The sequence below is a fragment of the Bos indicus genome, chromosome 12, assembly GCF_029378745.1.
Source record: "Bos indicus isolate NIAB-ARS_2022 breed Sahiwal x Tharparkar chromosome 12, NIAB-ARS_B.indTharparkar_mat_pri_1.0, whole genome shotgun sequence".
Taxonomy (NCBI): Eukaryota; Metazoa; Chordata; class Mammalia; order Artiodactyla; family Bovidae; genus Bos; species Bos indicus.
The window spans coordinates 89,567,928-89,593,315 of record NC_091771.1 but is presented as its reverse complement, the minus strand read 5'-3'; the positions used below and the strand labels follow the sequence as shown (position 1 = coordinate 89,593,315).

The 25,388-nt window shown below is 52.1% G+C and overlaps 1 protein-coding gene across 2 annotated transcripts; it reads right to left on the bottom strand.

Annotated features, from left to right (window-relative positions):
- Positions 1 to 1,745: 1,745 nt before the first annotated feature.
- TMCO3 (transmembrane and coiled-coil domains 3) lies at positions 1,746 to 25,371 on the bottom strand. Of its 2 annotated transcripts, none has more exons than XM_019971786.2 (14): positions 25,213 to 25,371; positions 23,889 to 23,968; positions 20,694 to 21,263; positions 19,827 to 20,006; positions 19,328 to 19,519; positions 18,971 to 19,099; positions 16,788 to 16,880; positions 14,640 to 14,826; positions 14,442 to 14,559; positions 7,020 to 7,215; positions 5,705 to 5,855; positions 5,076 to 5,155; positions 4,288 to 4,437; positions 1,746 to 4,120 (listed from the first exon to the last, which is right to left on the bottom strand). In XM_019971786.2, exons 3-14 carry the CDS (start codon positions 21,135 to 21,137, stop codon positions 4,007 to 4,009), a joined length of 2,034 nt encoding a protein of 677 aa, XP_019827345.1. In that variant the 5' UTR covers positions 21,138 to 21,263; positions 23,889 to 23,968; positions 25,213 to 25,371; the 3' UTR covers positions 1,746 to 4,006. The 2 variants fall into 2 exon arrangements, with proteins under 2 accessions (XP_019827345.1, XP_019827346.1); XM_019971787.2 differs by having other exon boundaries at positions 20,694 to 21,216.
- Positions 25,372 to 25,388: the final 17 nt, after the last annotated feature.

Below are 25,388 nucleotides of genomic sequence, written 5' to 3'. Positions count from 1 at the left end.
TTTACTAGTGTGTGAGATGAGTGCAATTGTGTGGTAGTTTGAGCATTCTTTGGCATTACCTTTCTTTGGGATTGGAATGAAAACTGACCTTTTCCAGTCCTGTGGCCACTGCTGAGTTTTCCAAATTTGCTGGCATATTGAGTGTAGCCCTTTCATAGCATCATCTTTTAGAATTTGAAATAGCTCAACTGGAATTCCATCACTCCACTAGCTTTGTTCGTAGTGAAATGTTCCTAAGGCCCACTTGACTTCACATTCCAGGATGTCTGGCTCTAGGTGAGTGATCACACCATCATGATTATCTGGGTCATGAAGATCTTTTTTGTACAGTTCTTCTATGTAGTCTTGCCACCTCTTTTTAATATCTTCTGCTTCTGTTAGGTCCATACCATTTCTGTCCTTTATTGAGTCCATCCTTGCATGAAATGTTTCCTTGGTATCTCTAATTTTCTTTAATAGACCTCTAGTCTTTTCTAGGTTGAAGTTCATGGGGTCACAAAGAGTTGGATGGACACAACTTAGCAATTGAACAACAACTGCCCCCCATGGCTTCTAGTGAAAAATTGGCTATTAATTTTACTGAGCATCCTTTGTAAGTGATAAGTCACACCTCATTGCCTTCACAATTCTCAGTCTTTGTCCTTTGAGTTTGATTATAAAGTGTTTCAGTGTGGCTCTCTGAGTTTATCATATTTGACTTCACTGAGTTTCCAGGATTTGTAGGTTCCTATTTTTCATCAACTTAGATACCATTTACTCCAGGAATACAGAGGTAGTTCACCATAAGAAAATAAATGTATCACACCACTAGAACACACACACACACACACACACACACACACTCACACATACACACAGACACACACACACACATAGACACACACACAGACACACACACACACTCACACACACAGACACACACACTCACACACACACACATACACACACACACTCACACACACACTCACACACACAGACACACACGCACAGACACACACACACAGACACACACACTCACACACACACACAGACACACACACACAGACACACACACACACACACACTCACACACACACACACACCTCTCATATATTCACATGCTCTGAGCTGCACAGTGGACTCCAGTCTGTGCTTTCTCTACTGAGGGCCTTGGTGTGGGGCCTTTGCTGTTCGCCTACATATCCTTGCAGACTGTCCCAGAGGGAGGGCTACGTTAGCGCTCACGGCACACCAGTGCCCTCAACAAGGTAAAAACCTCTCTCCCCCGGGTGAGAGTCTGGTCAGGCTGCTGAGGGCTGGTGTGAGCTGCATGGTCGTACCTCCTCTGACCCCAGTGCCCACCGCTCCCGGGGACCCCGTAGTTATGGTCGCTGTTTCACTGACAACGTGGTGCTGGTTCCCGGTGCCCGACACCGTGGCCTGACGCTTGTATTCATTACAGATTGATCACAACTGTAAGTCTAGTTACAACCTGTCAGAGACACTAGTTCTTGACTATATTCCCCTCGTACATTTCACTGTGACTCGTTTGTTTCATAACAGGAAGTTTGTTTCTCTTAGCTTCCCTCACTTCACTCATTCCCTCGTACTCCTCCCCTCTGGCAACCTGTTTGTTCTCTGTATTTTTCTATTTTGTTGTGTTTGTTCATTTTTAAGTTCACATACAAGTGAAATCATATAGTATTTGTCTTTCTCTGACGTATTTCCCTCCCTCTACCCTCTAGTCCCATCTATGTTCTCACAAATGGCAAGGGTCTTTGTTTTTATTTTTTATGGCTGAGTAGCATTCCACTGTATATAAAAACACCATACCTTTTTTATCTACCCTTGGACACTTAGGTTGTTTCCGTATCTTGGCTATCGTCAATAATGCCACAATGAACACAGAGGTGCGTGTATGTTTTTGACTTCGTGTTTTGTAGAGTAGAATTTGAGATTCTCTTGTCTCCCGAGGTAGGCTTCTATCACTGTGAACTTCCCTTTCAGAACCACCTTGCTGCGTCCCGTGGATTTTAGGACCATTGTCTCGTTTTCACCCACCTCGGGTACTCTCCCCCCTTCGGTGACCTGTTTGCCGTTTAGCAGCATCGGTTAGCTTCCGCGTGCTTGTGTTTTTGCAGTTCTCATTCTCAGCTGATTTCTAGTCTCATACTGTTGTGGTTGGAAAAGATGCTTGATAGGATTTCACTTTTCTTAAATTTAGGGAGACTTGTTTTGTGGCCGAGCATGTGCTCTGTCCTGCAGAAAATCTGATTTGTCTGTAACATTTCATTTCTCCTTCAAACTGAGTAATAGCCTTACTAAGTAGAGTATTCTGAGTTGTATGTCTTTTCTTTTCACTTAAAGTATATCATGCCACTTCCTTCTGGCCTGAAGTTTCTGCTGGGGTGTGCACAGGCCCAGAGGAAATGGTGATGGGTCAAGGCTTGCTTCTGGGAGGCAGGTGGTCTGCAGTTCCATGCGCAGGGGTTAGCAGGGCTCTGGGCCTGCTTGAGTCTACACGGGAAAGGGAGCATGAGGACAGGGGTTGAGAGACGGGGTTGAGTTTGTGAGTTTGCGATGGGGTAGCCTGGAGCAGGCTTATGGATGCTAAGGACAGAGAGAGGCGAGGGTGAAGACACTGCTGAGTAAAAGGTGAGGAGGCCACGTCCCAGGGCCAGAGCGGGGTGGGCCCAGGCCGGTGCCGTCCTCATGACTCTGGGCAGTGCTAAGGGTCCAGGCCTCTCCAAGCACAGGGCTTTTCCAACAGCATTTCCTCTTCACAGAGGGCACGTCTATTAATTACTTCAGTGTCAGAGTGGTATTAACTCCACATTTGAGGGAACACTTGCTGCCCGCACATCAGATAGGTTTCACGTGGTCTTACGAGCTCCTGGCTCTGCCGTGGGTGCTGGAGATGCGAGAGCAGAGAGGACGCAGGCTGGAGGCGGAGGCACGTGGACAAGGTGCAGCGCAGCAGGGCCGGGCTCCCCGGGCAACCCCGAACCCCCAGTGTCCACGTGCCCAAGGGTCGGAGGCCATGGCACCATCTGGAATGGTTTAGAAACGAGCAAAACCAATGCTGGTTTCTAAAAATAAGCACATTCACGTCATTTCTCCATGGATTTACGTCACACTAGTTCAGTTTACTTCATCTTAATGTTTTAGTTTATATTACTGCAACTCCTAATTTATGTCTGTGATCCATAATCACCCTTCACGTGTCTCCCTCTATGCCAAGGGTTCTGGTCAAATTGTTGGGCTCTTAAGGCCTGTATTTATAGAAACTCTCCACTTAGGCACCCCTTCAGGAAAGCTTTGTAAGGATCAGATCTTAGCTGCATGGTTTTCTAAAATGGGGCACATAATCACCAATATACACTTTGAGAATTAAAGTCAGAACTTAGCCTTCACAGATAGCTATGCATCTATGCGATCTCTCAAATAGTGAGGTAACAGGGGACACATCTTTATTTAAAAAAATCAACGAAGATGAGCTCAACATAAAAATCTAATGAAATCAATAAATTTCAATTATTTATATTTTGGTCATAAATGATCTTTATTAAGAATGCATAGTCTCATGATTCAAAACAAAATACTTTAAAGAAATGGTATTTCTAATACAAATTGACACGAGAGTGTTTTAAAATTGTAATAAAAAACAAACAGACATGTAAAAGACCTTTGTCTCTAGAAAACACAGACTTTAAGTATTAAAAGTAACTTTCCAAACTGTCAGAATTAAAAGCTCACATCACAGAAACGTTTAATAAGTACTGACCAACAGATTACAACAAAAAGTTGTTCAATAAATAAAAAAGCCTCCTTAATTTTTTCCTTACCAAGAAAACACACAAAGTGATGGAGTAACAACATGAAGTTAACGGTAATTTCAGGAGAAAAGGCACATCCAGGCACAACCGCCAAGTCAGCGTTACACGGAGGCAGCCTCCCCAGACTCTCCAGTGCGGGCACAGCAGGTCCAGGAGCGGTGAGAGCTCCGCCGGTCACCTGGCCGGGGTCCTCAGAGGCTGGACCGCCTCTCTGGCCGGGGCGCGCACCGGGCGACGGCAGCGCGCCAGAGCAGCGGGGCGAGGAGGAGGCTGAGCGTGGTCACGCTCAGGATGAGCAGGTACACCTGCGGGGGCGGGGCATCAGCGGGGGGGGGGGGGGGGGGCTTCCTGTGGTGGGGGCGGGGCACCAGTGGGTGGGCGGGCCTTTCCGCAGCAGGGGTGGGGCCACGGAGGGCCCGGGACCTCGACCTGCACCCCCAACCCCCGACCCCCAGCCCCGGGGCAGACTCACCTCTCGGGAGATGACTCGGGCTCTGCGTGCCCGGCTCCCCAGGACCAGTGCGAACTCGCTGACCTGGGCCAGCCCAGCGGCCACGATCCACTTGACGTACTGGCTTGTCTTGGGCAGGAGCAGGGACAGGACCAGGGCTGCCAAGACGAACTGCCGGGGAGGTGGGTCATGCAGCCCACCAGAGTGGCCCGCTCGGCCCCACCACAGCCCACCAGAGCGGCCTGCTCGGCCCCACCACAGTGCCACACGAGAGGACACTGGACCACCCCCACCCCGGGGAGACCAGGCCTGCTGCCCAGGAGTATGGAGCAGTGGTCAGGATGCAACTGTCCTCTTAACACACTGTGGGTGAGGCCTGGGCAAAGCAGCCTGGGGGTGTGTGGCTCCTTCGCTGTAAACCCCTCCTCCGCCCTCTGCACCCGGGTCGCATGTTAACACAGGCACTTCAAGAGTCTGAAGCCACAAAGGATACAAGTGGGAAGTGGCAAGATAGTTCTCCAGGGCCGTTAAAATGCACGTTTGGTACAAGACTGGGGTTTGTGTTTATACTCCGGACAAGACAAAGCACAGAGTGAGGGCCCCTGGACGATCCAGAGCTTCTCACTCCCAGCTTCTAAGACCCCATTTTCAACAGAGTCTGAGATGGAGCCTCACCCTGACCCAAGAAGCCCGAGCTGTCCCAGCGGCGCGGGGTGCAGGAGGGGAGGCAGGGGTCACACAGGCAGGAAGCGGCGGGCGGGGTGTTGGGTAAACCAAAGACAGAGTGGAGCTCACAAGCACGACCGTACCTTCATGACCACCACCGAGAGCGTGAGGACCAGCAGGACGGTGAGCTCGTAGAGCACGAAGGTGGGGAACACGTGAAGGCCTGCGGGGACAGGGCGGGTGACCCTCCAAGGCCAGGCGGTCAGACTCCCTGCACCTCTGCGTCCAAGACAGGAAGGGACAGGGGGTCTCCCCACCCATCCCACCCAGAGCCCCGCGCGGCAGGCCTGGCCTTCAGGAACCAGGACCAAACCAGGAGCCCATTTACACAGCCACGCACTCGACGTCTCTGGGGCTGATCAGGCCCACCAAGCAGTGCCCGGCGTGAGTGAGGGGCCAGGCTGATTCCCCCACCCCACGGGTGTTCCCAGGGAAGCAGCCTGAACACCAGTTTGGGCTTTTTGTATTAAAATCAGAAATCCCCCCACACTTGGTGTGGATGCGCTGATGTGGACCTGCCACCCTGCTAAGCAGGGGCCACGCAGGACCACCTGTTAAAAGCCCATGTCCCTCAGCTCAGACCTGCCCTCCTCAGTGAGAGTCCCTCAGTCCCTAGCCTCCACAGGAACTGTTTTCACCGCACAAATTGTTAGTAGAAACACGAGTGAGCAGACAAGACCCAGCAGGGGCATCAGCCCTGGAGGACAGTCACCTATGGACGCGAAGAACACAATGGCCAGAAAGTCGCGGACGGGCTCCACACAGGACACGACCTCCTCGGCGGCAGCATGGCCCTGGGAGGACACCAGGGCTCCAGCCAGGAAGCAGCCCAGCTCCATGGACACGCCCAGCAGCTCGGTGACCTGGGGGGAGGACACGGGACATGCCGGGCACACGCGGCAGAGTCTCTGCCAGGAGGCTCACGCCAGAGGGGTCCCCATAGAACCCCACAACCAGCTCCTTGGCCCCCGCCCAGCATCCTGGGAGGACCCCGGGGAGGACACAGTGGCAAACGCCAAGCCACTGCCCACAGGCGAGAAGGAGCAGCCATAAACCAGGTGAAACCACCATTCAGGGAGACTGCTGTGGGATTTCTGAGTGAGAACAAGTATTTGTCATACATTTTCTCTATCCTGAATCAATAAACTGCCCGACTCCTGAGCATTAAAAACGTGGCATAGGAACCTGTGCCCACCCCCTGGTGCCTGCAGGAAGGGAGCAGATGTGTGTTTAACTCGGGTTAAACCAAGACAAGAGCAGCACAGGCCCTACAGACGACGATGCTGGAGCCCAAAACACGCCCGGGAGGGAGCGGACAAAGTGCTCGCAGCCGCCACAGCAAACAGCGCGCACAGACGGCCGTGGACCCACAGCGGCCTCAGGCCTGGAGTCACGGGCCAGTCCCAGGACCGTGCGTGAATGCTGACTGGCTGAACACGAGGTAGGTCGGCCCACGTCGAGGGGCGCAGCTGCTGTCCTGCAGGTAATGTCGCCACAACTCGGACTATTTACAGGGTCTCCCGGAACTCCGCCCTCCTTTACAAGAAGCCTGTGCCTCAGCTGGGATGTGTATGTGTAAGTCGTTCAGTCATGTCTGACTCTTTGCAACCCCATCGACTATACAGTCCATGGAATTCTCCAGGCCAGAATACCGGAGTGGGTAGCCGTTCCCTTCTCCAAGGGATCTTCCCAACCCAGGGATCGAACCCAGGTCTCCCACATGGCAAGCGGATTCTTTACCAGCTGGAAAGGCTCCATCCAAAACCAGCCTCCATGTGAGCCTCTCACATCACAGCAGCAGAAGTTATGCTGCAAACTAGCTCGTTCTCATCAAACACGATGAAAACGATTTCACACTGACTCTTGCCTTAGGTGTAAGGCGTGCAGGACAGACACGCGGGCACCCCAGCCGGGAGCGTGAGCGCAACGGCGCACACGTGGAAACAGTGCCTCACGCGCCAGCCGTGAGCAGCGTGAGCCAGAGAGCCCTGCCCCAGCCATGCGCATGCCGAGAGGCCGGGCGTTACCGTCAGCATGAGGAAGGTGAAGGCGGAGACGCCCAGGACCAGGATCTCCTTGTTCCCTTTGCTCTCCACGTGCAGCTTCCGGCAGTAAGGGCCTACGAGGTAGGTCCTCACCAGCAGACAGACGAGCAGAACGGCGGCAAGCGAGAAGAGGACCTGCCCGACCAGGGCCAGGAGCCGCAGGGCCTCCATGGCGACGCTGGGGAAAGAGACAGGCCTTATTCTCCCCAAGGCATGCCCCAGTCCAGCAGAAAGACCTTCCGTTCCTTTTCAAGGTTACACAACAAATTACCCAGATCATACACATCTTTATTCCCAAATGCTGGAATAAAATCTATTTAACGTTAACCTCAGAAACTCAGTTACTTGAATCAAATATAGAGGCTGAATTGTATTGTGATCAACAAACACTCTGGAGCAGGTATGCTGTTCAGGATGCAAAGATCCACGGCTGACAGCTCATGTGTCCCTGCCAAGGGCAGGGGATAGAATTCCTCTCCAAGGTTAACCGCCACCTGAAATCCTGCATAAGGCAACCGCGCCCTGAACACCGCAGGCTTCCCGCCTGGGGGTGCCAGTCCTTCACCCCAAGCCAGAGCTTGGAGGCCCCTGTCACTCCGTCACAGAGAAAAGGGCTCTGCACGAAGCTCTTTTTAGAATAAAGGCAGTGTGACCAATGCTGCCATGAATACTCACACGAGCGTTTCTGTTTACTGTGGTAACACACGTTCAGGTAAGACTCATCCCCATCAGTGTGTGATTCAGGCAGGACCGTGCTGCCGTCACTCACAGGAGACGCCTGGGGACAGGCGCTCCCATTTCTGCGGGGCACACGCCCTGGCGTGGAGGGGCCGGGGCACACGGTAGCCCCAGCTTCACCCGAGAAACGCTGTACGTGCTGCTGCCGTTTCTACAGTCTTAACACAACGCAGGGGACTTTGCCTTGTCAGTAAAGTTCTCAGTCAACATAGCATCCGTGACTAAACTGGAACAAAATCAGTGGGACCAGGACCTGTACTGGATGAGCTTTAAATCAGGAAGATAGAAAAAGAACAGCTTTCCCAGTCTCTCTGCATGCACTGCGGCTGTCTAGCCAGTAGGGGCCTGCTCCCAAGTGATGCCCACGCTCTGCGGGGGCCCAGCACCCTCGGTTCTGCTTCTGTTTCGGGAGGAGGCCCCTCATCTCCTGGGAGTGACTTACTGTACATCTCAAACAGAACTCAAGCGACCTCCAGCTAAAATTAAAATCCTTTTTCTGTCCAGAATTTTGTTCAGTTACCCTGAAAATCTGTAGGCAGAAGAAATAAGGTTGTGACTCAGGTTGCTTTTCTGACAGTTAAACAGCTTAGGGTCAAAGGGACAAACAGTTAGCTTGCCTTCCTGCTAAACAGACTCTGGTGGCTGCATGTCCGAGGGTCGCGCTCGCGGCTCTGCGAGTCTCCCGTTGGCGACCCGCACACACCATCCAGAAGGCAGGCTACTCCCACCGCGTCTGCATCCTGCCAGTGAGGACACTGACGTCCAGCGTGTCCAGGAAGCTACCTCACCCAGGCCGTGGGGCTGGCTGATGGCGAGCTGGGGGCCTCCACCCCTGGGAATCTCAGTTAACCAGCTGCCCTTCCTACCCTCCCCAATGGGATGAGCTACCTGGGAGTGGAGCAGATATCTGAATCACTTTTGGATTGCTGAAATTCAGTATAACATCTGGCGAAAGGCAAATATATAAAATATAAAATGCTTCCACCTGCCGACGGGCGATGAGCTCCCCCAGGCCGGGCCCAGCAGGAGGATGACCCCCCCACCCCCCACCACACCTCAACGTGGGGCCTCTGGCTTTAAAAATGAGTAAAGAATCAGAGACTCATCAGATACAAAACTCCAACAATCAGGAAAACCACAACTTGAGTGAGATTCCAACATCAAGACCCAGTCGTCGTTAGAATTATCTGACAAAGATTTTAAAGCAATTGTCATAAAAATGATTCAATAGCAATTAAAAATCCTCTTGAAACAAAGGGAAGAAAAAAACAGAAAATCTCAACAACGAAATGGAAGTTTAAAAAAAAAGAATAAAATGGAAATTATCCAACTAAACAACATACTAACCGAAGCTGGATGAGCTGAAGAGCAGAGAGGCAACGACAGGCGCTGGGGCCCGGGGACTTGACAAACCGACAGAATCTACCCAGTGTGAGCCACAGACGGAAAACAGGCGGATAAAGAAGCATCTGGACAGAGTCTACCCAGTCTGAGCCACAGACGGAAAACAGGCGGATAAAGAAGCATCTGGACAGAGTCTACCCAGTGTGAGCCACAGACGGAAAACAGGCGGATAAAGAAGCATCTGGACAGAGTCTACCCAGTCTGAGCCACAGACGGAAAACAGGCGGATAAAGAAGCATCTGGACAGAGTCTACCCGGTCTGAGCCACAGACGGAAAACAGGCGGATAAAGAAGTATCTGGACAGAGTCTACCCGGTCTGAGCCACAGATGGAAAACAGGCAGATAAAGAAGCATCTGGACAGAGTCTACCCAGTCTGAGCCACAGACAGAAAACAGGCGGATAAAGAAGCATCTGGACAGAATCTACCCAGTCTGAGCCACAGACGGAAAACAGGCAGATAAAGAAGCATCTGGACAGAGTCTACCCAGTCTGAGCCACAGACGGAAAACAGGCGGATAAAGAAGCATCTGGACAGAATCTACCCAGTCTGAGCCACAGACAGAAAACAGGCGGATAAAGAAGCATCTGGACAGAGTCTACCCAGTCTGAACCACAGACGGAAAACAGGCGGATAAAGAAGCATCTGGACAGAATCTACCCACTCTGAACCACAGACGGAAAACAGGCGGATAAAGAAGCATCTGGACAGAGTCTACCCAGTGTGAGCCACAGACAGAAAACAGGCGGATAAAGAAGCATCTGGACAGAATCTACCCACTCTGAACCACAGACGGAAAACAGGCAGATAAAGAAGCATCTGGACAGAGTCTACCCAGTCTGAACCACAGACAGAAAACAGACAGATAAAGAAGCATCTGGACAGAGTCTACCCAGTCTGAGCCACAGACAGAAAACAGGCGGATAAAGAAGCATCTGGACAGAGTCTACCCGGTCTGAGCCACAGACGGAAAACAGGCGGATAAAGAAGCATCTGGACAGAGTCTACCCAGTCTGAGCCACAGACGGAAAACAGGCGGATAAAGAAGCATCTGGACAGAGTCTACCCAGTCTGAGCCACAGACGGAAAACAGGCAGATAAAGAAGCATCTGGACAGAGTCTACCCAGTCTGAGCCACAGACGGAAAACAGGCGGATAAAGAAGCATCTGGACAGAATCTACCCAGTCTGAGCCACAGACGGAAAACAGGCGGATAAAGAAGCATCTGGACAGAGTCTACCCAGTCTGAACCACAGACGGAAAACAGGCGGATAAAGAAGCATCTGGACAGAATCTACCCACTCTGAACCACAGACGGAAAACAGGCGGATAAAGAAGCATCTGGACAGAGTCTACCCAGTGTGAGCCACAGACAGAAAACAGGCGGATAAAGAAGCATCTGGACAGAATCTACCCACTCTGAACCACAGACGGAAAACAGGCGGATAAAGAAGCATCTGGACGGAGTCTACCCAGTCTGAACCACAGACAGAAAACAGACAGATAAAGAAGCATCTGGACAGAGTCTACCCAGTCTGAGCCACAGACAGAAAACAGATGGATAAAGAAGCATCTGGACAGAATCTACCCAGTCTGAGCCACAGACAGAAAACAGATGGATAAAGAAGCATCTGGACAGAGTCTACCCAGTCTGAGCCACAGACGGAAAACAGGCGGATAAAGAAGCATCTGGACAGAGTCTACCCAGTCTGAACCACAGACAGAAAACAGGCGGATAAAGAAGCATCTGGACAGAGTCTACCCAGTCTGAACCACAGACAGAAAACAGACTGATAAAGAAGCATCTTGGAGGCCCGGGAGGCAAGAGAAGAGCCGTGTAGGCCCCATGGGGTCCTGGAATGAGGGCTGAGGGAGACTGTAAAAGCACCTGAGGAAACCAGGGCTGAAATCCCCGAATCAGGCAAGAGACGGAAACCTGTGGCTGCAAGGAGCCGAACGAACGCCGCGCAGAGCAGACCCAGAGAGAGTCACAGGCTCACAGGTTCATTGCTGCGGCCCAAGCGCGTCCACGTAGAGGGAGGCCTCGGGGGGCAGGGCAGCAGTGGGATCAGTGGCCTCGCAGGAGAGGCCAGAGGGCGCCCGGGGACAAGTGAGAGGCCAGCGGTCTGGGAGGATGCCAGCCTCGGAATCGCGTGCGCCGTCAGCTCGACCGAGATGCCAGGACACGCTGTAAACCATGTCTGAAAACTAAAACAAAAGAAGAACAGCCGGAGCGGAGCCGTGTGCTGCTCCAGAGAAATGCAGCCCAAAGGAGCCAGTTCCCCGCTGGGCTGCCAGAGGGAGGGGCAGCACACACGACCAGGCCCTGGAAGGAAGACACCCCCCCTCAGACTAGACGGGGAAACTGAGAGAGCCTGCTGCCCCTGGAAGGAAGACACCCACCCCGTGGACAGGCACCCTCAGGAAGAAGTGGGGAGACGCTCAGACGGGGAAACCGAGAGAGCCTGCTGCCCGCAGCAGGCTAACAGTGAGACAGGGGCCAGAGTCCTCAAGCAGGAAGGAGACCGCACAGAAGGGAGGAGAAGGAGAGTCAGATGGGTGAAAGACAGGAAGTATAGTAAGTAGTACTTCTCATGAGCTTCAAAAATCCTATTTCAGGGGAATTCCCTGGCAGTCCAGGGCAGTCCCTGGACTGCAAGCTTTCACTGCCAGAGGCCCAGGATCAATCCCTAGCTGGGAACTAATATCCTGTAAGCTGCATGGCAAGGTAAACAAAAATAAAATAAAACTTAAAAATCCTATTTAATCATTGAAGCAAAACTTTAAAAAGCCATCAGATAACAGTACTCAACATAAGTAGAGAAAATACGAAATACAACAATTACATTTATAAAGTAGGGGAGGAAAAAGCCCTAGAAGGAAACAGGATCCACATTTCACACAAGTCGTGGAACGTTCTCCAAGAAACGGTGAAATGCTAACAGCGGTGACCAAGTCCACGTGGGGATACTGTGGCGCCTGACGAGTCACAGAAGGAGCCACAGGAAGCAACACATTAAAAATCACTCTAAACAAACTAAGACAGAATGCTTAAAAATAAGCAAGTGCCGCTGGGATGCAAGGGAAACGGAAAAGGACAAGAAACGGAGACAACAAAATGAAACGTCAGGACTGAAGCCCCAACGTGACAGTGTTCACCTCAGACGCAAATGGCTCAACACACCGACTGAGCCCCAACGCGACGGTGTTCACCTCAGACACAAATGTCTCAACACACCGACTGAGGCACAAAGACTTGCCGAGCCGGTCACAAAAGCATCATCCAAAAAAACGTGGTCCATAAGAAACTCGCTTCAGATACAACAGTACAAGAGGCTGAAAGCTGAAGGGAAGAGAAGGTGTACTGTGGGCTGCGTGAATAAAAAATAATCAGGAGGGACTATGTGTATCAATATCAGATAAAGTGAATTTCAGAGCAAGAAAGATTACTAGAAACAAAATGATACTAAATATGAATGCACCAAACAACAGAGCCCCAAACACATAAAGCAAAAGCTGACAGGGCTAAAAGGAGGAGCGGACAACGGGGTTACAACCGAGGTTTCCAACCACTCCCTCAACAGGTGGCTGAACTACAGCAAGAATTCAGAGAGACTGAACAACGTGCGAACAAACAGGAATGGCTGATACACGTGAGCACTCAACAATGATAAAAATACACACATTTTGTTTCCAAGCGACTCTGAAGCATTTACCAGATCATATCTGGGGCCAGAAGACAAACCTCAACAAATGAGAAAGAGCTGAAACAAAGTGTGTGTTCTCTTGCCATGGTGGAATCAAACTAGAAATCAATAAAATAAAGACAACAAGAAAATCACCAAACACTTAGAAATTAAGCAACACATTTCTAAACAATCCACAGATCAAAGAGGAAGTGTCAAAGGAAAAATCCTAAATGCATTTAACTGAATGAAAATAAAAATTCAAAATGTTTAAATAAGTGAGTGCAGCCAACAGTGCTATGAGAGAAATGTATAGCACTAAATACTTGTCGTAGAAAAGAAGAAAGGTTTCAAATCGATAGTCGGAGTTCATACCAAGAACCTAGACAAAGAAGAGCAGAATAAACCTAAAGCGAACAGAAGGGAAGAAGCGATACTAAGGAGGGTAGAAAACAATGGACGCGAAACCGCAGACAGACAGCAACCCGTGAAACAAAGAGCTGCTTCTGAGAAAGGGCTACTGCAGAATCAAAGAGGGGCAATCACTGCAGACCTCAGACACCAAAGGGAGAGAAAGTACGACAAACGAGCCTACACTTATAAACTTGACGATTAAATGGAACGGACCGATTCCTCAAAAAACCCAACTAGCACATTCAACAACAGGAACAGATAATTCCAGCAGCCCTGTAACTATAAAGCAAACTGAATTTCTAATTCCAGAAAACTCTCAAAAAGGAACTCTCAAGACCCAGATGGTTTCACTGGAGAATTCTGCCAAACATTTAAGGAAGAATTAACAGCAATTTTATGCAATGTCTTCCAGAAAATAGCAAACAGAAGAGGAATGAACACCTCCCAAATAATTTTACAAGCCTAATATTACTCTAATACCAAAAGCAGATAAAGAGAATAAAAAAGAAAACAACATGCCAGTATCTTTCATGACACAAAAGTCCTCCACAAAATACTAGCAAATTAGATGATGCAATGCATAGAAAGATTTATATACCATAACCAAGTAGAATTTATTCTAGATACGCAATGCTGGTTCAACTTTCAAAAATTAATCAATGTAACCCACCATATACACTGGGTAAAGAAGAAAAGCCATACAATCATATCAGTAGGTACAGAAAAAGCATCTGACAAAATCCAACATGCACTCAAGACAGAACTTCCGAGCAACCCGGGAACTGATAAAGAATAACTACAAAAATCCCAGTTAGCATCACACTAAATGAAGAAAAGAACGAATGCTTTCCCTTTCAGATCAGGAAGAAGCAAGGACATCTACTCTTACCATCTTCATCAACAAAGCACTGGAAATTCTAGCCAGTGCAATAAGGCAAGAAAAAGAAAGAAAAAGCATACAGGTTAGAAAGGAAGAAATAAAGTGAATGCCCACAGCCATGGAGCTGGATCTGAGCCCAGGGGTGTGACGGCTGTCACTAAGCTCTGAGCCTGTGCTGCACAAGTTCCATGTCTTTGGGAAAAAGTGCTAAGCAGTATTTCGATAAACAAATGATCTGAAGCCAGAAAAACAAACTGCACTAAAGCACAGCATAAAGCATACCTGGCATGAGCACCAGCTCCCGCCTGGATGAGTGTGGGCAGGATGGCGATGAACAGCCCCAGCTGCACGTCCTGAGTCACCAGCATCCCCAGCAGCAATGCCCCATAGTCGATGTCGCCTGCTCGGGAAGACACCACTAAGAGTGTGTGGACTCGGGTCAGGCAACTCCAGCATCACTTGGAACACACGCCCACCTACCTTCCTTGTCACTGCGGGCGCTGCCCACGAGGAACTTGGATACCAGAGGTGTGCTCGACAAGGACAGGCAGGCAGAGATAAAGACGCTCTGGGTGGGTCTGATCTGCAGAAGGTGGCCCCAGACCAAGCCGAAGGCCACCATGAGCAGAGTCATGTAGCAGGGCCCCTGCAGGGAGATCTTCCACACCTGGGGGAGCACAGGGGCGTGCACACACCTCAGCGCCCACGGCCCCGAGGAGCATGTGCGTACATGCCTCAGAGCCTATGGCCCCAAGAAACACGTGCACACATGCCTCAGAGCACTTGCACGCACACCTCAGAGCCCACGGCCCCGAGGAGCACATGCACACACGCCTCAGGACCCATGGCCCCAAGGACCACGTGTACATGCCTCAGCGCCCACGGCCCCAAGCAGCAGAAGCGCCCCTGCTCAGGAACCAGGTGGCCCTGTAGAAAGCGATTCTGCAGTAAACGCAGGGCACAACACCAGGAAACTGAGGTGCTCACACGTGACCCCTGAGCCCCGGGCACTGCTGAGGACTAAGCACGCCCCTCCCTCTCCGTGTGCACCCCATCCTCAGAACACAACTGGAGCCGAGGACCCATGGCCCCTCTTCTAATGGAAACAGCGCCTGTCCCTGATCCTGGGGTCGGGGTTGGGACACACCGGGGCGGCCCAGGTGGCTTAAGGATAAACGACAAATCCAGGGTGCCCAACGGCAGAACAGAGATGTCCTCAGCCACAAGGCCCAGGAAGGAGCTCGCAGAGCCAGGCATCTCTGAACAGCCTCTCATCAGGCGTCTGGGAGAATTCACCCAAGCCTCGAGAGGGGCCTGCCCACAGTTACTAACACCTCAAAGCCCTACCAGTAATCTCCCACACGTACCCAACACAGCGAGAGAACTGTCAGCTCAGAGCCAACACGCCGAGCCTCCAGCCTGCCTACGAAGCCGTGGGGTGTGCCCCTGGTGCAGGTCAAGGGTCAGGGCCGCCAGGCGGGGAGCAGCCAGAGCTCAGTGGCGCTTGGGGATGTCGGAGCTGAGGGGCCGTCAGAGACCCCAGCTCACCCCAGTCCCAAAGGCAGCCACTAGGGGCCAGTCCCTCCCAGGCTCCTGCCCCAACTCAGGACACACACTTGCCCTGTAAGCCCTGCTTCAGGCTGCAGCGACAGGTGCAAAACCCCCAGAGCATCACAAACGTCACCCCGACAAAGACAGGGGTGTCACGGTGGGCGACACCGCGCTCGTTCAACACTGAAGACCTGAGTGCAGGAAAGGGTGAATCTCAGCACTCGGGCCAGAGGACACCTGCGTCTCCCCAGTGTTCACGGCCTGGATGAGGACGCCAGTGACTAAGACGGCCAAGCCAGGGACACGTGGGGGCCAGACGCTGGCCCCCTCGCTCCCACCCTCAAGGCAACACCATCTGCTGTGAACGTCTGTAAACTGAACACACGTGAAAACCCAGGGACCTGGGAGCTGCCCTTCCTGCAGCCAGCGGCGTCCATCACCACCCCATCCTGTCCCCATCAGCTTTTTCCTCCTACGTGATGTGTCTGTTCAAACACAGAGTGGTTTTCATTAATTTACTTCTAATCTAACTCCGTTTCCATTCTGGAATACGCCAGCTTTCCAAGTAATCGTTCTAGAAGCCAAGCCACTTAGGGGAACTGCAGCTTCCACTAATTTAATGCTTATCGATACACATAGCCCTAAGCGTGCCTATTAATCTTTCAGGTATTTTCATCTCACAGTGACAGAGCAGTTAAGTCAAAATCTGCCACTCATTTAGGAATTAGAACCAGGAACTTCCCCTAGAGTAACACGCTGAATTTTCAATCCCTATGGTATTTTAGCCTCTGGCAGAGTTGGACCCTCCTGGTGGGACCCATAAGTTAGTAAGTCTGAACGTATCCCTTCTAAGACCTGGTCTGGAATTAGACACATAAAAGCTAATTCCACTTATTCGTTGTATTTTCACTTAAAAAAAATTTATCTTTTGAAATTTATGTTCCAAAAATAACATCAAACTATAACATCATATTCTACTCTGCTGGGCAAGCCACGAACGTGGACGCTGAGCACAGAGCGTGTTAGGCTGAGCACAGAGCGTGTTAGGCACCACCACAAGCACACGAGTGGACTCACCTTTCTTAGCTTCTCTGGGGAAAATTCTAAGCCAACGAGGAACAGAGTGAAGAACACACCAAATTCTCCTAACGTCTCCACCTGCACAATCGACTGAAAAACAAGAGAGTTTAAAACCATGTAATTCAACGCATTTAAGATATTCACAGAATCATCCTAACTCAGTGGGACTACCCCAAAAGCCTAGTAAAGAAAAAAAAAGAAAAACGAGCGATCTGGACTTCCTCTACATCTGAGATCTGGGCTTCCTGAGTGTGGTGCTTTTCTTCCTTTTTTCTCGATCAGCTGGAGGAATGTTTTTATTTATTTTCTAGGAACCAGCTCACAAATTCATGTGTTTTCAAGCTCATTAACTGCCACTACATTTCTATTACTTCCTCCCACTGGCTTCCTGTGGGGACAGGGAGGCACTAACGCTGAGGTTGAAGCTTAACTGATAAGAGTCTCACGTTCCCTGGGTCTGGTGAGAGGGAGTGTGGAATCCTCCTGGGCCACGGCGGGCACCCCCACAGGCCCTAACAGACGGAAGCGTTCACCCGGTGTCCCTGCTCTACAGGAGAGAACGCTGCTTGTGTATTTGGTGCTATGCACATTGTTTACATTTGAGGTTTTCGTGGCGGCCACCAACTGGTCAGTTTTTCCAGTGTTTCCTGAACACGTGAAACTAGAGTCCAGGTGTTCGTGCGACAGTTGCTGCCCTGGCCCCACCGGGCACGTCCATGGTCCACAGGCCGTGAACAGCAGCAACCCGGCCGCTTCTGCCAGCATCTTCCTCCTTTCACTCTCAACCTTCAGTCATTTTATTTTGAGTCGACCTTGTTTACGCTTTTTCCCGACACCATCTACGAACCTGCGTCTTTTCATAGCGAAGTTTATTCCATGTATATTTGTTATAAGACATGTTTGCTCTTGCTTCTCTTATGTCTTCTGCTTTTCACACTTCTTTACTGCTACTATTTTTCCGCTTTTGAAAACTGGGCTCCAACCTGACTTTAAAGTAACATACTTAAACCTACACTTCTTGACTTAGAAACTGAAAGTCTATTAACTCCCTATCAGGAAAGATAAATACTGGGGTACAGTTAAGTACAATTACACTTTCTCCATTACCCACTCCCACTTTTGGCTAGTATGATCTTGGATTTTTATCTTGGTATCTTTATCTATTATAATTATATTATTTTTCCATGGTATAGGTGATTTATCAAGAACAATTTTCATAGTATCCAGTTGGATCTGATAGCCTTAATTCTTTGCTATTAAGAGAAAACGGAAAGGAAAATACGTCTGTGTCTCTACTGTTGGCAAGAGGGAGGAACAGGGCAGGAGGGGATTTTCCACCGACAGCCTTTATGCCGTCTCATCACACGAAAACTGCCACTTAAAAGCCAAGTCATGAATGAAACCAGGCTCCCAGGCGGCGGCCACGTACGTCTCCCCGCCGAGTCTGGGCTCTCGGCCGGCAGCACGGCCCTTCTCACCCGGCAGCCTGTCCACGGTCAGGACTGCTCAGCGTGAAGGCCTCCCGCCTGGCCTGTGCGGTCTGCGGGGAGCCTGGGCTGAGGCGGGCAAGGCCGCAGGGCAGTGTCGGGCAGGGTGGGGACGGACATGCCCTCCCACGCCCTGCGTTAGGGGTCCCGCGGCAGGGGACCAGGATGCTGCTTCCTGGCTTTCTCTTTCCCTCGTGTCCACACTGTGCTTTCCTGAGAGAACACAAGGCCGGGGACTCTCTCCTCACTGCCAGAAGAGCCGCTCGTCGGCAAGCGGCCTCCACAGGAGCTGGCTGGGTCGCCCTATACGCCCCTGGCCGCACGACACCACGGCCTCATCACTGCTCAGCTCTCAGCCTCTCAGCGTGCAGAGTACTTAATCCAGCACTGCGGAGTACTTAATCCAGCACTGCGGAGTACTTAATCCAGCACATCCAGCTCCTTCAGCGTCTGAGTAACCCAGTCTGCTGTAGTACTGCACGGAGAATCTCTAAAACAAGTATCATCTTACAGACGTGAACAGGGTCATCTTCTCTGGGCAACATGCTCACTCATTAAGGAACACAACAATGTTCCTATACTTTAGAGATTTCCTACTAAATTCTAAAGGACATCTCTGATGAGCTTTATAAGAAACGGCCACCTTCCTCGATTTAAGCTCAGCAGGTCCTGCACAGCAGATTCTGTTCTGACCTTGATGCTGTTGAGTCCGGAGGGCCCCAGCAGCACGCCGCAGATGATGTAGCCGAACATGGTGGGCAGTCCGATGGTGGTGCAGAGCCAGCCACAAGGCAGGGAGAGCATCACGATGCTGACGAGGTCCTGCACGAGGGCGAGACGCCGGTCAGCGGGGGAAAGGGGGCCGCCAGCCATGGGGGACAGCGCCCTGCCTTCCCTGAAGGGGAGACGGAGGCAAGGAGGTGGGGCGTGGTTCGCGGCACCTCCCAAGCATCCGGGGAGGAGCTGCGGCTCGCTCCCAGGGGGTTCTAACAACTACAGAACCAGAACACATGAATCCCATCACGGGGGAGGGGCGGGGGGCCCTGCTACCTTTATGAGGTGGTGGTCAGCCCGTGGGATGGTGGCATCTCGGGGACGCGTCAGGATGTACTGGTTGTTCTGGGAGTCGATGAGCATGCTCAGGCCCAGGTCCTCCTCCACCTCCCGCCTGCTGAGGTTCTGTTGAGGGTCAGCCTCCTCCTCCTCCACCCGCAGGACCGCCTCAAAATTGACCCCTCTGACCTTCAGGAAGGAACAATGTCACGTCACTGAAACCAGCCAGATGCGTTCAAATTCATGTATCCCACAGAGAGAGAGATAGGAACGCCTCCAGGATTCTGTCAGGCAGGAGGCAGATGGGCCACGAGGGGCAGGGGTGCGGGGGTGCAACGATGGCCAGACAGGGGGACCAGTGCACATCTGCGGGGCCACACAAGGCCCTTTCCGGGGCACAGTGTTGCCCTTCTGCCTGTGTTTCCAGCCTGTGCCAACACACACGTGTGAGCCGGCGCAGCCGCACACCCCTGCAGGGAGCGCGGCAGCCACTCACCGACTTATTGTCATCGAAGGCGTGCTCCTCGATCTCCAGCTCCAGACGGTCGGCCGCCCTCCGCACGTCCTCAAGGATCTCGTCTAGCAGGGACAGACTCTTGTTTCGATGCTGCGTGTGTTTAAGGGCTTCAACTTGATGCTTTTCTGCTGCCAGAAGTTCCACATATTCTGTCTCCTCCTGTTCATGAGTGGGAAATGAAGAGTGATGCTTATTAAGAAGGGAACCCGCCCGCGCACGCGCCAGGAGCGAGCTCAGAGGTTCCCGGTCGCACACAGCAGGGAAGCACACAGGCAGGCAGGTCCCGGACCCGGGAGCTACACACCCCATCACCTTACTGCTGGCAGAAATACCCACTTGGGTGAAAAAAAGCTTAATCATTTGTATCCTCTCACTTTTAAAGCTTGTAATAATATAGCCTTTCCAGCAAGATCAATAATGATACTTTGTATATTTAAAGTGTCTGCCACATAATAGATGGCGTAAATGATAGCTTTAAAATGTTATATAAATATTACATCGGATACAATAGTTTCTTTTAATTTTAGAAGTATCCTTTATCAAAGTCCTTAATTCAAGTGTATACATTTGTTTAAAGCTACCTTAACACTTTAGTTTTCAGAGTGTGGGCCTTGAAGAAAATCAGCTTTTGTGCTAAAAGTTCTCATCAGAGACTCGAAACACGGCAGCAGCACAGGGGGCCTGCCTCCACGTGGGGTCACTGCAGAGCGCAAGCCGCTCTTCTCAGGACACAGGGATTTCCCACGGGCAGGCGCGTGAGAGACCCAGCGAGCTCAGGTGTGGCCCTGCGCAGCACGCTGGGCCGGATCACAGCCCTGGGCGCGCCCGCCCCAGCCCTGGACCTGCCTTGATGGCCGCCTCCCGCAGGGCCTCCAGGCGCTGCCGGCTGCTCTCCTTCATGTTGGCCACGTCCCTGTAGTCACCCTGGAGCGCTCTCTGGAGGCCATGCACGGCCTGGAAGACCGAGTTCTCGCTTTCATTCAGCTCTTTCTGGAAAATCTCAAGCGTGTGCACCCGGAACAGCTTCTCTTGGTCTGAGAGGCTGGCGTCCCTCTCCACCGCTCTGATCGCGTCCTCCAGCTTGTTCAATACCGCAGCCTTCTGGCGCAGGAGCCCGGAGAGCCTCCTGCAGCCATCCAGGACCCACGGCCTCCTCTGCGGGACGGCCGCCCCCCGGCCACGGGGCAGCTCAACAGCGGGCCCCGCCACGCCCTCCTGCTCTGCGCCGCTCACCAGCAGCTGCAGGAATGGAAGCCACATCCAGAAGTGGCTCCTCCCCGGCACCTTCATGATCTAGCCTCAGGGACAGGGCCGGGCTGCCCAGGGACTCTGGCTATGATGAGCGGGCATTTCAGATACACGTGTTCAGCTGAAGAAGAGACGAACTGTCACATATAGTTGAAGGATGATTCATTGCTATTGAGATTAAAGTATTACATAATTACTAAAAGCTATCACTTTTCTGAGGAAAATGTTATTTTTCCTAGATGAATAGAAACACCTGAGTTATTTAAGGCATCTAGATTACAGTCAATACTGAATGTAGAGTACGGTGCCTGGAAGGTTACACCTGAATTTAAAGGCAATTTTTTAAGGGAAATTCAGCCTCATGTATGTACCACATCTACCATGTGCAAACAACACACACCAATCCCATTCAAGGCCCAGGGACGCTACCCGCTTCCCCATCACAGACGAGGGGCCGGGAACCAGCTCCAGGGGCCAGAGGCGGAGCTCAAGTGTCACGAGACGGCTTGGGCCACCGTCCACTTCCCTGAGCCACCTGGACCTCGGTCCGATTTCCAGCACAAGTCTACAGGTGCAAGCTAACAAAATGTCAAGGACAGAAAAGAAACAGTCATAAACCACAGCCACACTGGAGCGTTTTCCCTGCCGCAGACCAGGCCCCTCCACTTCCTCTCTCAGGGGGGCCTCAGGCAGAAGCCTGGAACACCCCGCCTGTGGGGCAAGGGGCTGGACGGGGGCCAGGTGTCAGCACCGCCTGTGGGGTGAGGGGCTTGGGGCCCAGGTCTCAGCGCCACCTGTTGGGTGAGGGGCTGGATGGGGCCCAGGTCTCAGCACTGCCTGTGGGACACATGGGGCTGGACGGGGCCTGGGTCTCAGTGCCGCCTGTGGGGTGAGGGGCTTGGGGCCCAGGTCTCAGCACCACCTGTCGGGTGAAGGGCTGGACAGGGCCCGGGTCTTAGCGCTGCCTGTGGGGCGAGGGGCTGTGCCGCCTAGAAGAGGCCTGGTGGAAGCGCGGGTGGAGGCTGTGCAGGAGGCAAGCAGAAAGGATGGCCACAGAGGCAGGCGGGCACAGGAGAGGTGCAGACGCGGGACAGCAGAAGGCGACCCGACACCCCTGAGCCGGGCAGTGAGGCCCGAGCCCTACACCAGGGACAGCGCAAAGGCCCCTGTTTCCAGGACGCATGTGGCATTCTACAACGTGCAAATACTGTTCACTTCACTGGGAATCCCAGCTCTAATGAGTTTAATCTGGTTTCCCAGGCAAAGTAGATTAGACGCAGCAAAAATAACAGCATGCATTTCTAAGAATCCCAAACAAACCAAGAACTCAGAGCCAACAGAGAGCTCACGAAGGCACAAGAGGTTGCTGCGGGGCTGTGGCCCGTGGTCGAGTGGGGCCGACTGTCCCAGGCAGACCCTGAAGAGGCCACCACTGAACAGGAGAGTGACCCACGTTCAGAATGACAGTTAGAAGTCACCCGCTGAAAACTGCACGCTGGCCCAGTATTCTGATGAAGTCAGGAATCTTTTCAGTATGCATTTAGACCCTCTGTGTCCCCACGTCTCCCAGAGGACCACAGACTCTGGACAGCTCACTTTCCAACGAGCCAGGATACACAACTATGGCTGTTTGCATTACTGTTTCCCGTGCAGTTTCAGTACAGCTTTAAGTAAATGTTACCACCTTAAACAAACCAACCACTGACCAATCACAGTGATACCAGCAATATGTGCTGATCTGTTATTTTATTGACTCACATGCTAAGATTCTACTGTTTCGAGGGAAAGAAATCAAGCTCAACTTCAGATGTGCGCACATTCAGTATTTTTCAAAACCGAGACACAAACTTCAGATGCTGAGTTAATGGCACAGACCTAGACACACACGTTTTCTCCAAAGATCACAGAAAGCAAATCTCTTATAGATTTCAAACTTCAGAAAAATAAACTGCTGCACAGAGAGTTCGGGAATAACGCCCTTTGTCCACTGTGACAGCTCCTCCCACAGACAAGTCCCTGCAGTAGGTTCTCCCTCCCCCAACACCCAAGGGGCGCAGTCACTTTAAGGAGAAACCTTTGAGAATTTCAGTCGTAGTCATAATGTCCACTGAAAAGAGCGTCTATCTTTTGATAGATGTCTATGAACATGAAGCTGAAATTACTTACAGACCCTTAATATGTGAACCAGGACTTCCCTGGCGGTCCAGTGACTGATACTCTGTGCTCCCAGAGAAAAGGGCCTGGGTTCAATCCCTGACCACAGGGACTGGTCCCCACAGGCCACAGCTAAAGGTCTCAGGCTGCAACAAAGGCTGAAGCTCCCTCAAGCCACAGAGAGGACCCAGCGCGATCAAATAAATACTTTTTAAAAATATGAATCATTCCTTCTTCATAAACTTCTGATTTTACCTTCCAATTCAACTACCAAATCCTATGGACTACTAAATTGTAACATGTTTCTCTCCAGTAAATGGTGTCATTTTGTTATTGCTATTTTTTTAAATAAATGGCATATATTTTCCTTTTTAAAAAATTCTATTCACTTATTCGGCTGTCCCGGGTCTTAGTCGCAGCATGTGCGACCTAATTCGCTGACCAAGGACGGAAGGTGGGTCCCCTGCGTTGGGAGCCTGGAGTCTTAGCCATTGGACCATCAGGGAAGTCCCTCTTATTGCCATTTTTTTTAATTATTGAAAACAGACACTCTGGACTAGTTTTGGTCTTATAATGAATTCTTAAAATTCCCACACCCAGCTGAACCCCTGGCCCTACGTTGGGGGAGCGGGGCCTGACCTGGCACCAGAGCTCCAGGAGAGAATTCCAGAGCGAGCCTCCAGGGTCCAGCGGGATCAGGGTTAGCAGATGCAGAACCTCTGGAAAAAAGGAAGCAGGAGGGTTATTTGCAGTGGACGGTTTGTCATGAGCATTTTGGCCAGATTCCACCAGAGCGTCCAGGCAGAAAACAGCAGCAAAGAAGGAGGCAGAGACACCTGGGCGGGAGCGAGCTAACCCAACGGGACTTGCAGAGGATTTTACCCGAAAAGCCTATTTTACACTTTAACAAGTTAGATGATGTAAATTCTATTTGTTAAAAGATAAAGCACTTATAATCCTGTAAATACAACTTATGATTCCTTTCTAATCACTAAAAGAACTGGAAAATGAATTTAAAAAGCAAAACAGGAAGGACAGAAAATTCTTATGGACAATAATAAATTTTAAAATATGTAACGCTAATTAAACTGTGCAAAATCCAGTATTCTGGACAGGTACCAACCCAATCACTGGCACCTGTCCTGTGACTGGCAGCCACCCTCGACATCCCCTCCTCAGAGTAGCTCCCCGAAGTTGGGTTGGGAGCTGTCCCTGAGTCACGCGTTAACTGGGGGCCACGCTGTGCTTCCTTCTCAAGGGAGCTGGAGGCCGCGTGACCCCTGGACAAACACGTGTGAGCTCCCAGGTGAGGTCCCGCAGGAACCGGGGGTGCGGGGAGGGGGAGACTCCTCCGTACACCTGATCTGGCTGGGGTATGGGGGAAGGGGGGAGAGGGGGAGGGGGCTGTGGACCTTCCAAGCCCGCTATGTCCACAGTCCCCGCCCGCGCTCCCATGCGCCCTCCCCGTCCCGCATCTGCCCTGCATCCGCCGCCAGGTGTGCGGGCATGGAAAAGGCGCTCAGATGCAGCACGGTCCTCTGCACAAAGCCGGGGGGGGGGGCGGAACCCCGAGAGTGGAGACAGTGCTCTGGGGAGGAAGCGGGGAGACCGGAGACTCTGGGAGGGAGGAGCCCAGACCCCGGGGAGGGAGGAACCCAGACCCCCCGTGGAGCGAGGAGCCCAGACCCCCGGGGAGAGGGAGCCCAGACCCCCCCGGAGAGGGAGGAACCCAGACCCCCCGTGGAGGGAGGAGCCCAGACCCCCGGGGAGAGGGAGCCCAGACCCCCCCGGAGAGGGAGGAGCCCAGGCCCCGGGGAGGGAGGAGCCCAGACCCCCGAGGGGGAGCCCAGACCCCCGGGGAGGGGGAGCCCAGACCCCCCGGGCGGGGGAGCCCAGACCCCCGGGCAGGGAGGGGAAGGGAGCCCTGAGGGCCGCACTAGACGCCGCGCCGAGCAGCGCTCACCCGGACGTTCCGGCCGCGGCGCGTCCTGGGTCCGGCTCTCCGGAGGGGAGGACACGGAGGCGACTTCTCCGCATCCCTTCCCAGGCGGCAGGGCCGCCCCCGGGGCGGGGCCCAGGTCAGGCGCCCAGAGGGCCCGCTCTGCCCGCCGTCTCCCGAACGCGCTCGGCGCCGACGCG

What these genes read in the sequence shown, in the direction of transcription:
- TMCO3 (XM_019971786.2), bottom strand. Translation starts at nt 21,137, where the DNA reads ATGAAGGTGCCGGGGAGGAGCCACTTCTGGATGTGGCTTCCATTCCTG. An exon ending in CCGGACTCAACAGCATCAAG is followed by an intron (nt 16,881 to 18,970) that starts GTCAGAACAGAA and finishes CTTGTTTTTCAG; the next exon opens with TCGATTGTGCAGGTGGAGAC. An exon ending in TCACCTTCCTCATGCTGACG is followed by an intron (nt 5,856 to 7,019) that starts GTAACGCCCGGC and finishes TCCTCCCCCCAG; the next exon opens with GTCACCGAGCTGCTGGGCGT.